The sequence below is a fragment of the Vigna unguiculata genome, chromosome 3 (genome assembly GCF_004118075.2).
Source record: "Vigna unguiculata cultivar IT97K-499-35 chromosome 3, ASM411807v1, whole genome shotgun sequence".
NCBI lineage: Eukaryota > Viridiplantae > Streptophyta > Magnoliopsida > Fabales > Fabaceae > Vigna > Vigna unguiculata.
In genome coordinates this window covers 23,351,110-23,363,850 of record NC_040281.1, presented here as the reverse complement: position 1 = coordinate 23,363,850, position 12,741 = coordinate 23,351,110, and the positions used below count along the sequence as shown (strand labels likewise).

General features: G+C 34.8%; 1 protein-coding gene across 21 annotated transcripts; it reads right to left on the bottom strand.

The window, feature by feature from the left end:
• Positions 1 to 210: 210 nt before the first annotated feature.
• On the bottom strand, positions 211 to 12,078 carry LOC114178141 (BAG-associated GRAM protein 1-like). 21 transcript variants are annotated; one of them, XR_003603275.1, is made up of 17 exons: positions 11,929 to 12,078; positions 11,474 to 11,542; positions 11,105 to 11,202; positions 10,199 to 10,274; positions 9,771 to 9,899; positions 9,644 to 9,687; positions 9,392 to 9,515; positions 9,120 to 9,233; positions 8,190 to 8,219; positions 7,995 to 8,097; positions 7,543 to 7,703; positions 6,842 to 6,916; positions 6,613 to 6,711; positions 5,682 to 5,735; positions 5,059 to 5,164; positions 4,843 to 4,924; positions 211 to 2,150 (listed from the first exon to the last, which is right to left on the bottom strand). XR_003603275.1 is itself a non-coding variant. In XM_028063876.1 (16 exons), exons 1-15 carry the CDS (start codon positions 12,061 to 12,063, stop codon positions 5,159 to 5,161), a joined length of 1,317 nt encoding a protein of 438 aa, XP_027919677.1. In that variant the 5' UTR covers positions 12,064 to 12,078; the 3' UTR covers positions 211 to 2,150; positions 5,135 to 5,158. The 21 variants fall into 21 exon arrangements, 5 of the variants coding, with proteins under 5 accessions (XP_027919677.1, XP_027919675.1, XP_027919673.1 ...); XR_003603278.1 differs by having other exon boundaries at positions 4,843 to 4,937; positions 5,135 to 5,164; XR_003603277.1 differs by having other exon boundaries at positions 5,135 to 5,164.
• Between the last annotated feature and the right edge of the window lie 663 nt (positions 12,079 to 12,741).

Here is a 12,741-nt window from a genome sequence, read left to right as displayed (position 1 = left end):
CAAAATTTATGTTCAAGATTCGTTACTGATATTAATCTTCAAGTGATTCTAAAGTAAAATATAATTCATGTTATCTGACCGTTAAAGAATATTGCTAAACATCAATTATGATTAATAAATTAACGAGTTAATTTATTTTTGATTTAGTAATGAACTTACGAGGTTATACACTAGTATTTATGTAACGTCCCATTTAATCAATAAAGATAATTAAAGGAAGCGTCACACAAAGATAACATATAAACGCAGTCCTGGATTACAATCCCAACTCCGTACAGTAACCAAGGCACACCATGATGCTCAAACGAACCAGATACAACTATTCAACAGTAAACAAATTGGGAAATTAAAGAACAGCCAATACATGGGCCGTGGCCCTAAAAGAAAGCCTAGAGTGCACCAATCCAGTCCAGATGGCTAAGCAGCGGAGTCACCATTTCCCTGTTGACCGCGAACACCTCTCGCATTTGCTCACATCAATAAATTGATGATCATCGCAAAGGGAGAAGAACCACATACAAGACAATCAAATAAGCAAACAAGGCAAGCTAGAGTAAAACAGTTCATCAAATAGTAGCATGCCATCACACAATCCAAGCATTTTATATATCATCTAAACATGTTCTGACTTCTCAAACAATACACTAGACTCTGACTCGACTCATCCAGATATATATAGTCTGGTCAGATTCAGCGAATGCTTGCACTTGCGGTGGATACCTCTGCTCACCCCCGAGCTGCTCACCCCCGAGCTAAGTGTTACAAGTGTTACAATGAATCAATTCCCTCACACACAAGGTTAGCCCTTAATGAGTTTCAGGCCTCCTGCTACTCTCACCACAAGAGTCAGTCTGCTCTAAGTGAGACTAACTGACTCCTTAGAGTGTCAGGATGCAACCTTACCTTGAATCCTTACCAGACCATATAGATGGGGCACCACCATGGACACCCACTAACAGGAGTCGTGGAATTACGTCCCGACCACTGAAGCACGACCCTAAAATCTCACCTAGAGATTCCAAGGGATTACACACTGACCACAGACCAAACATCAACCAACAACAAGAGAAACTCTTATCATGCTTATAATATCATAACAACCTCTGAAACAAATTCTCATTCGTACCACATGTTGAATCCATACCACTAGTCATTCCCAAATCCATGAGTATAGGGCCTCATCTCATACCAATACCATGCCTCTTTAATTTCTGACCCACTCATTAGTTTCACATGCCAAGATCCCTCAATCACCTCTATCCAATTTATAACCACAGATCATACCATGCATTTCATTTCACAGGCCTCATGCATCATACAGAATAGCTCATAAATCAAACCATCCAATTACTAATTGAAGAAAACACACAACCTGCAGCGGATCTCGCTCAAGGCAAGAGCCCTCGCTCAGGCGAGAGGGGTGCTCTCGCTTAGGCGAGATTACGACCAGTGCTGGGAGGTTCTTGCAGGCTTGCTTAGGCAAGCCCTGCCTCGCCTGAGCGAGACAACCTCTCGCCCAACAGTGAGGTCCCTCGCTTGGGCTAAACCACAACAGCATCCTAAAGCTTTCACTCCTCCTCGCTTAGGCGAGTGGCTCTCGCTTGAGCGAGACAGTGCCTCGCTCAAAACCAGAGCTCTCCTCCTGAGCGAGAGTTCGCAAAACCCCTAGTTTGCTTCTGCAAGTCTCGCCTGGGCGAGTTAGTCTCGCTTGGGTGAGAGTAACAGATCTCGCCACTGTTTCTCCTGCAACAGTCACATGTTCGCACCCAAATAATAGTACAAGGCAGTTCACAAATTCATCACAATCATATAGATCATACAACACCCAACAAACTCTAAATCAGCCAAAAATCATTCAAGACCCAAAACCCTAACTTCCCCGTACCTGGAAAAAGGTTTAGCAAGGACCCTGATGACACGACCACGAGCACAACAACTCTAGGGATGAACTACAGGGTTGAAATAAAGGTGGAACAGAACCAGTAGATGGGGTTAACATAGGATCCTAACTAGGAATACGAAAGGTGATTAAAAGGGGGCCAACATGAACTAGAAAGGGATACTTACGTGGAGCAAAAAGTCCTCTTAGCTCAACGTAATAGCGGAAACAAACCCTAGCAGAGAGGTTGACGGCTGTAGTTCAAGGTTCTCTGAAATGAGTGGAAAGTGTGAGTTAGGACAGACTAGGAGTGATTTTTATCCTTTGGGCCAGCCTTTAGGCCCAACAGTGATAAGGCAACCCTTAAAATATTAGGATTGAGCCTTACAATTTAAATTTTCGTTGATGAGAATATTATTGATTACATTAAAAACTTTAATATTCTTGATATATCTTTAAGTAAAATATTATAGATTTTTGTTGAAATATAACGACAAACATGACGTGGGAATGTGTTCCCATGAGATAGGAAAATAAAAACATATAAAATAAAATCAAATACCCAACCTGGGATATATGAGAGTGCACTAGAAAAAGAAAGCATTGTTTTAAAAATCTCTCCTAAAAGTCTTCTTTAACTAGGTTATAGAGTAGTGACAACTAGGGTTTCACGGATAAGTGTTGGAACAACAAGATCAATAAATTCATTATTTCGTCGATGTTATAAATGTGATTTATTATAACCTTCACAAAGATAAAATTTATGATAAAAATAAGGAAAGAAATAATGAAAAGGGATAAATTATGGAAGATTGAAAATATAAATTTGTAAAGGAATACTCCACACATTACTCTAATTCTCAAAATATTTTCCCATTTAAAACCAGAATCAATAAATTCTAGGTTGAGTTTCATCGAGGAAGCTATGTTAAGATCAACCAAAGATTTAAGACCTAATCCACCATTTGTAGAAGACAAACAAATATTTCCAAGAAATCATAACCAATTTATGTTATTAGGTTACTGAAATGAATATTTTTATAGAAAATTCCACGCTTTTGACCAATTCTTTGGACCATAAATAAACTCAGAAACTATGTAAAAACATATTACTAATAAAAGAAGAAACGAATGGGATACTTCCGATGCATGATAACAATGAACCTTTCCAAGCATGAACTTTGGCCTTGCATATGTGCTCTCTCAAGTTTACCAGTAAAAATAAGAGCACTCAGATAATTAAATGGTAATCAACATTTAACAAAACAGAGTATCAACCACAACGATTGCCTCCAACCAATCTCATCCACACTATTTTTTTTTATATACCATCATTACTAACAAGGAACTAAAAGATTTGTTCAGAATTTAGAGGGATGAAAATAATACCTAAAATTTTAGGACATATTTAATGTATTAAAAACTTTACATGGACAAAAGACACACTTAATCTTTATAATAACAAGATCATGTTGAATTGAAAAATCACTACCTTCAATTTTGAAATGTGTTTTTATGCTAATATTTAAGATTTTGTTGTGTGCTATACATGTGTCAAAATACATATTATTTAACAAACAAGCTTTCCATAGTTCACAACGTTGGATGAACTAATTACTATTAGATTAAAAGATATAACTAATATTAATAGCATAACTTTTTCTATTAAAAGTATAACAACCAAATCAATCTTTTCCTCAATTGTCGAACTAAAAATTTTAACTAATGACCTTGAATTTGATACCAAATTTTAGGTCCCAACAATACACACTTCTATTTTCATTTTATCACCTTATGTGTTTTAACCCAAAAGTGATATGAAAACTCCTTCCGTTGTGAGATTGAAGTCTACACTACACATAAATGTTAAATACAAATTATTCTCTCAATAATTTGTTTTGTGCCTTCTCTGCCTTTAGCTGTTTTTTCTTTTTAGCATCATGAATAAAATTGAAGACCAAAATGTCTCACGAAAATAAACCTAAATAGAACAAGATGCTCTAGAAGATCAAATCGAACAATGACAGTTGCATTTCAGTAATTCCTAAAAGCATTTTAAAGTTTAAAAGAGTGGAATATTTTAATTTGACAAAGACAATGATTAAAATAAGCTATGGATGCAAGTTGGAATGTGGTGGTGGTCCCACCTAAGAAAGATGTTGGTCAAAATTACAAGCAGAAAAACAAGAGCCAAATTTGAATTTGTTTAACAATCGTGCAACTTCAAGTAAAGTAGTGTTGTGTTGACTGGAATGATCCAAAGCTACAACACCAGAGATCTTTTAAGCTTGTTTTTATGCTAATTTTTATGAATTTGTTACTTCTGCATGCAGCAGATGTTTAGGCATTCGTTCCTTAAATTATGATTATCAAGTTGCAAATAGTTTTTTGCATGTCAGTTTGTGTCTGAATAGATTCAAATGCACATCATTCAATAAACAAGCTTTCAAAAGTTCAAAAATATACGTGCATATGTTTTTATTCTAACAACTTATATATTTTATCAACATGATAAAAAAGGATTATGTTGCACATTTTACTTGCATTCACGGTTACATTCTTTATAATGGCAATAAAGTGAAACTAAGTCTCCAAGGAAGTCCTTCAATACCTAACAATTAAAACCCATTCACTATTAAATTGGCTTCAACCTAGTATATAGTATTTTATTCATTTGTAGTATCTTTCACCAATAACGATCACAAGATGCAAGTGAAAAATAAGTCCTTATCTATTTTCTAACTTCAAACATAATGATGCTGCAACATGAATTACACTTCAGAAGCTATTTCCTTATGCTACAATTTATTAACAGTGGACAATATGGTTGGTCAGAAGGTGTCTCACCCACCAAATTATCAAAAAGCATGAATTAGACGCTATGGAATAATTATAGAAAAAATCACATCACAGTTCATATATATATTATACATACATACATATATTTTAAATTCATTACCTACCCATTCACTAGTTATCACTGATAAATGCAAAACATGCTTGTCAACATTGAAATACTGCTGAAGTTAATACATCATTCTACAGCTGCAAAGAAAATCTGGAAAAAGTAACCATCGTATTTAAATCAATGGTCACAAAACTCAGAATTATCTAAAACTGACTGAGCTATCAATATTTTATGTTATTCAAGTCATTCAACCAGAGCAAGATTGACTCACATGCCCAAATCATGCAGTATGAGTTAAGAGCATGGCAGAGAATGAGGTGTTCTCAATCAGCTGCCAAAGGCTTTACCTTCTCACTCAGAAACTGCAATCTTCAACCCTGCAGCAGACAAAAGGGAGAAAAAGAAGATAAATAACATATTCATTTTGTTATAAGAAACTATTTTAACTATGGGGTCATGGGCCAGCATTGTATGTGGTTTTTTAGTACATACCTTGCAACCTTATTTGGTGGCCAACTATTAGAAAACAATCAATGATGAGTACAATAAGAACTATTGTTACTTATTTGCAGATAATCAAACAAGTTTCACCTGATTGTTTTTGGCACTTTACTGTTCACTCATCGGCCATACGGCTTATTTAATGTTAAAGGTTTAAAATTATAATAACAAGAGCACACATGTTTTTACAAGAAACGCAGTTCCTTCAATGACAATGAATCATATTCATTCAATCACACGCAATGGGGGCGTTTTTTGACTGCACATATCGTATGTGACCCGTATGCAGTGATTCAAATCAGAGAACACAAACATATTAGAAAAGAAAAAAGAAAAAAAAAAAAAAACAAAAACGGCTGGATAACCAGATAAGATATCTAAAGTATTCCCTACCTCAGAGTAGGATCCAGATGGAACATCATGTGCCTGTTGCACTTTCTCAAACACCTAAGAAAAGTCATAAGAACACCCGAATAGTTATTTGAAGAATTTTGACTTTGTTTAGGAGGGGTGGAGGGGGCAGAACAGGGAAAGGGCATGAGTTGCAAAGGGGAAGGAAGTTAACATGATCACAAAACCTATCAACATTAAAATACAATTATTATCATTACATTCTCCTTTGCTATTTCATCATACGTAAATAAAAGCAACAGTCTAACCAAGTTTGGTAATACAACACGATGTTGCCAATCTCTCACGGTTGTGTGTTTGGGGTAAACATTTGCTGTTACAAAATACAAGGTTATCTCTCGAACTTGACCATCATAATCATCAGCTGTATGCCACTGGTCAATTTGCAAATAACATAGTTGTTGGAAAACTGCCTTAATTGCAGTCACCCCTAATCTGTCTAGTTGTGACCTCTTTGAGGGCTGCCTTAATTGCAGTCTTATGGGTAGTGGCTTAATTCTGCATTGATTAGAGATATAACTTATATAGAGCTTAAAAAGCCTGGAGAATCATCACTTTATAAGTTTGTTTTATGAAATTGAATTAAAGCCTAATGCCAAATTCAAAAATGATACAGACTCTATCCTAAATTTATTGAGTCAATTACATTGTCACACTCCAGACAAAAGCCTAGGCATAAGGGGAGGATGTGGAAATCCCCCTTAATTTCAGTCAACCCTATCCACAAGTGTTTTGCAAAGGCTACCTATGAAGGGACTGACTAGAAAAATGTAGAGCCAAAATGACGTGAGCTTTAGAGGGTTTGGATCTTACATTGATTAGAGATATGACCAGTGTAGACTTATAAGTCTTTGGCCACTCCTTTAAAGGATATCTTTTCACAAGAATGACAATAGTATTGAAGAAAACTTACCACAAAATTAGCGTCCTTTCTTGCTGAATTATTCTTGCCAGTAAAATTTGAACCAATGAACAAGTTAGAAAACATCTCAGCTACCCCAGGAATAACTTCCTGTAAAAGGATCACTAATAATTAAACGGATAGTTAAACTAGAAAACAGTAAAAAAGAAAAAAAAGGAAAAAACGATGCATACATTCCTTGGATAATAGGTTGAAGTTTTCCGGTTTTTGGCATGCTTACCTCAGGAGCCTTATCCAGCATCTTACTTCCTCTGACAGAACTGCTATATGCACACAGCTCTGGCACTGCATTTTCCTACATGATGATTGATGAGAAAAACTAAAACGATTCAAATTCTTCTCAATTTATCCAGAAATGTCATCTCAAAAAATTAGAAAGGAAAGAAAAAGAATCAGATTAAAAGCGTGATCTTGAATGATATTATTTGCTGGAAGTAATTATGTAAATTAGGATGACTGTTACAGGTTGTATTTGTACGTTATGATTCACGATAAACAAAGCCGTTGCTGTGTACATTAGGAACAAGCAATTCATCTAATGTCTCATGTTCTCTCTCAGTACATATCAGTTTCAGAACATGTTACAAAAATACATAATTGCATAAAGATATATTTCTGGCTCCCCAAATGTGATAGGTGAGCACTACAGAGGGCAAAATATAGAATATAACAGTTGATGGGAAAAAAAGGCAACAGTATAGATTGTCAGAAAATATGTATAAACTATCAAGTTGTTAAAATCTATCATTAAAACTAGCTACTACAATACTCAGAATCTCAATACTCTTTCAACCTTCTAAAGGTACCCACAACTTTAGTGGAGTCGAATTCCTCCATTTGCATAAAAAACATGCAAAATCTCTACAGTTGATATTGCAATACAGATAATGGAAACCAAATTGATTAAGCAGCTGTTTTAACCTTCTCAACTTCCAAGATTTCATTAAAGTTCTTTTCTGCACGCTGTAGATCTTTTAGCACACGATTCCTGTTACCAAATGATGCAAACATATATGTGGCAGGTGAAACATTCTGACAAAGACCATCATCATCTGTGGTAATGTAGTGCTTATTTTTATTCTCTGCAAAAAGTATTTCCAACCTTCAGAACAACATTAAGTTCAGTATCTCTAATATATTTTGATAAAAGACCCGGCAATACAGTATGATGCCAGTGTTTATGAAAACATGAAAGCCAGTAAAAAATTAAAGAAAACATTCGTGCTGCAAATGTCACTGATACGTATAGAAACAAGTAGTCCACACACAGAGGGGAAGCAAGTTGATGCTATCCCTTAAATTGTATCATAAAAAGTGTAATTAAAATTTCCTCCGAGAAAATAAATAAGAACATGTTTCAACTAATTACTAACCATCATCACGACTTTTTAAAGGAGGGACACCACGTCCACCAGCTCCCTGGCGAAGGACAATTGTTATCGCAGGATTGATCAGTGCATGTTGACTCGTTTGAATCTTAAGAAAAAGGAAAATAGTTGCAGCACATGTAAATTTGATAGACTGAAATATTTAGGGGAGAGGGGAAGAAAAAGCACTAGAGATTGTACCTTGTCTATATCTTCAAATGGAATAACCACCTGCCAAATACCCCAAGAAATTATACAATAAGTAATAAAAAAGAAGATACTACAACGCAAACAGTTTTTCAATGTTCATAAGTAAGAAATGGCTTTTCTTCTTCTTTCTAAATTCATATAAATTAACAGTTTCAGTAAATGAAGATCCAGGCAAAACTAAATCCTAAAATTGCTTTTGAAAAACCGAAACCTATGATGAAACCTAATTACTCCAACTCCGAATTTTTATCAATATATCTCAAAATTAAAACAGCTGATAACAGTGATAGATCAACAACCTCGTACATGAAACAATGCAAGCTATACACTTTGGTTGTGTAAAAGCTGGGTTAGAAAAGAAAGAAAAGTAAAGAATGGAGAAGAAAATGGGAATTTGGTTGTGTAGAGATGTGATGAAATTTGGGTGGGACTACACTGAAAATTTTCCCAGTGCATTTGATCAGAAATGCGAGGAATGATGAGCTGGTAATTCAAATCAATTATTAGCAAGATGCCCTTTTGAGAGAAAATTGATTTTATTCTACCCTCTGCATCTATGATTAGCCTCCCACTGTCTAGCAAGATCGATTAGATTATACACTCGTGCCCCATTACCAATCGCAATCGATTATGGTGTTTTAAATTGACCAAAAAGTATACGAAAAATTCAAAAACAACGCAGACATAAATGCATTAAAAATTATTATAGGTCCTTTTTATTCTTTTCTTTTAAACCAAATACACGAACCTTTATAATTTCCATTCATTTTTGGGTCTGTGTACTCTATTTCACTTCAACTAAACAATTTCCTTTTACCAATTTTTCACACATTTCTCTTTTACTCTCTCTAATCCTTTCTTCGCAACCAACAAAGGCAGTGTTCACTACACAACCTTGACAAAACAGAAGCATAGTCTTACCTTCATTTCCTTAAATACAGTGGAATGGAAACAAATGTGCCTTGCTGAGATATACATATGACCTTGGTATAAGAATAACGTCTCTAGTGCACAGGTATGTGTATGATCAACAACCTGAAAAATATGCTTCACTTGTCAGATCTGCAAACAAAATCATACAAAAGGACAGTGTCCAGGAATCTTTTTTATTTTTTGCATATCTGAACAGAAGAAAAACCGCCACATTGGTAATCGCCAACAAGAAACAAACAAGTTAAGTTTTTGTCAGTAACCTCGTTTGGATGAAGACCAAAAATAGTTTGGAGAGGCCCAGGCTTTTGATGGACAACAGGGACCCCATGTGTTTCCAGGGGTGGCATCCTTCTTTGAGAGTTGCCTCCTCCATAACCATTTATCCTATCACTCAAGTCAACTAATAACTTTAAGAAATAGACCAATATATGATGATCATAACACCACCCAAAAGTATCTAGGACCAACATAATACATATCTTTTAAAACAAACATAAAGCCAAAAGCCTCACCTCGAAGCATTTCCAGAAGCTTGTGTTTTTATTCCAAAAGTAACCTGACATTCAGTTATATATTAACGATAGTACTTTGCTGACATAAAAAACTGTTAAAACTAAAAGACAATAACAATGGTACTACCTGCCCTGATGGTCTTCCCAAAGTATGCCACGATGGACGAGTTGAACCTTCACTTTCAACTGGAACAGTCACTGAACCAAGAGGGACACTTGTTGTAGAGATTTCCCAATCATAAATTGCTACCTTGATCTGCTATGCAGCGGGGAAAGAAGTCAGTTTGACGAAAATCTTGATAGCAGATTTAATAGGTCAATTGAGAAGCTTTTACTTACATAAGGAATGAAAATAAACTGATACTCCTTCGTAAATATCAATCGAAGAATACTAAGCATGTTCTTTGAAATAAGTTAAGTTATAGAAAAATAAATCTGGGTGCTTAACGGTTTGAATAACTTAAGCATCAGTATCATCACTCTGCTAATATAAGAACTGAACCTAACATTGGAATAATTACTCGATATAAGAAAACATAGATGATAATAAGCTACCTGGACGGGAAGTTGATGAACACAAAAATTGAAATCCTCCCCCCACAAAGGATTTCTTGAACCACGGATTATGGAGCTGTGGCAGCACACCAGAATATCAACTTATGAGAGCCCTATGAACAATGTTGAGCAAAAAGTCCTTTGTCTAAGTAGATATAAGCTAAGTATGGAAAACGGATATTTTGAGTGGGCCGCGCCTCTAACAGAGAGAGACAGCACATTCTGTTTTGTCATTTCTGACAGTACAAAATCTTTGCAGTGTCATTCACTTGTACAACAAATATATGGGTGCTTTTCAGTTATTCCAAAGCTTCACAAAATATTATTCCTTCAAAAAGATAATCCTAAACTTGCAAATGTAAAGTACAAATAAGACTAGCAACTAACTAAATTTAATTGCCAAAAAAACGTAAGAAAACTAAATGCTGATTGCAGTAAAGAACTTTAAACCTTAAAGACAATGGCACAAACAAATAGAAAACATAGTTAAAACCAAAAATGAAAATTGGAAAGTGTCTTTGCCTATAGAAGTTTGTTAAAGAAAAGCCTAATACAGAGGTATTTCTGGTAATAACTCAGTACATCTTTGGATCGGTGTTGAATCAAGTCAAAACGTGGATTCATGATTCGCATCCAAGTTAAAGCTACTTTGATCAGGTTCCATTTTCCATGGATCCGAGGTTCCAAAAGCTCAAACCAAATACGTACCCAAAATAAAGATTGAAATATATGACACCAGCCGGAAAGAATCCCCTTCCCCATAAAAGAAAAATCTTGAAAGTATAAAAGAATATGCATTTGTTTTCTAAACCACGCCCCAAGACACTAGCAAATTTATGCTCTGGCTCCACCATTTCTTGGAGAGAGAAATTCAAATGAAGAAAAGGTGAAACTAGACGAACAAACCTGAATCTGTTTTCATTGCCGCACGTGATGACAGCATAAGGATTTGGATTGCCTATTAATTTTGTACCAACAAGATCCTTAGCAGCGAATAGTTCTACCTTGAAAGGGAATTTTAAAACCAATGCAACCTCAGTTACCGTCAATAGCATACAGTATATTCTCTCACACACACACACGAGAAAATCTTCACATGAAAAAATTATTAGGTAGTCTCAGGATTACACAGTATCCATGGTTCCAATTCTTCTGTGTAGTTTTATTCAAAAATTCAATTCAGCTGATTGAAACTATGATAATCCGCGATTATCTAATAATTTTTCCAAACGAAAGGAGGTATAATAGACTAAACGTTGCTAGAAAAAACAATACCATTATCTGGTATTCCGAACTAATCTTTGAACCCCCTTTATGCTGTCCCATCAACAAAGATACGCAGAACTGCATGTGAAAACGTTAAAAATTACTCCAAGAAGCAATTAACGTGAAATTTTCGATACACTAAGTTATAAACCCAAAGAGTATTTTGGTTCTTCACAAACGAACAAATTAACACACCATCCATATCAATCGAAAAGAATGTGTTTGGAAAGACACAAAAAGCTATAACCTTGACTTGTTAAAACAACGTTTGGAAATGGAAAAACACATTGGAGATGAAAGGAAACACGGCAATAGATACATCAAAATCATGTTAGGTAATTGAAACTCTTTGAAAGTGGTGAGCTAATACATCATGCAGATTCAGTTTTCAATTCAAGCAAGCAATAAAAAAAGCTAAAGGGAAAAAGATACAGAATGAATATCCGAATAGATGCAGAATTTGCCTTGTGAGAAAAAGCGAAAAGGAAAAAGGAAAAGTGCTTTGAGAATGAAGAAGAGCAGAGAGGCAGAAAGAAGAAGATTCTGAATCTTCCTTCTACTGTTGACTCTGTTGCATGGTTAGTTGGTGACCCCAACATCACGTTATCATCATAATACGCTCCACGTGTCACTTCCCAAAGGAAAACCTTGTCTTTCTAGGATTCAACTATGAAACATTTACTATACAGTTATTATATTATCATAAAATACTAATTTATATGGTGGTAGAGTATAAATATAAAAACAAAAATTGGTATCAAGAAATCACCACTCTTCTCTTTATTCTCATTTTGCAATTATTTTACTTTTTCTTCCGAGTACATCCTTAATTATGTATTATAAGTCAGTAAATATATGTAATTAATGTGAAAAAAAGTGTTATGTAGAAAACAACACAATGGTTTTCATATATTTAAAATATTAATTTAATTCCATAATTTAAGTATGAAGTCAAAACTTCAAAACATTGACGAGGAGAGAAAGAGTGTTTATAACGTGTAAACAAGAGCTAAGTATGCATTTAGTTGGGTTCTAGAAACAATGAAAATAATACAAAAGGAAAGTCAAAACATTGATAATATAATAAGTAATGGTGGGGCACAGTGAACTGAAATCGAAATAGAAAAGAGGAATTGTTTTTTCATGAATGAATGTGATCCATTTCTTAACCCAAATTCTTTATGCATAAAGTTGAAGTTTTTATTTTTCATTTAAGAGGTTAAATTAAGTTACAAAACAAAAGTGTCTTTAGTTATTTGTTCTTTACGTCCATTTTG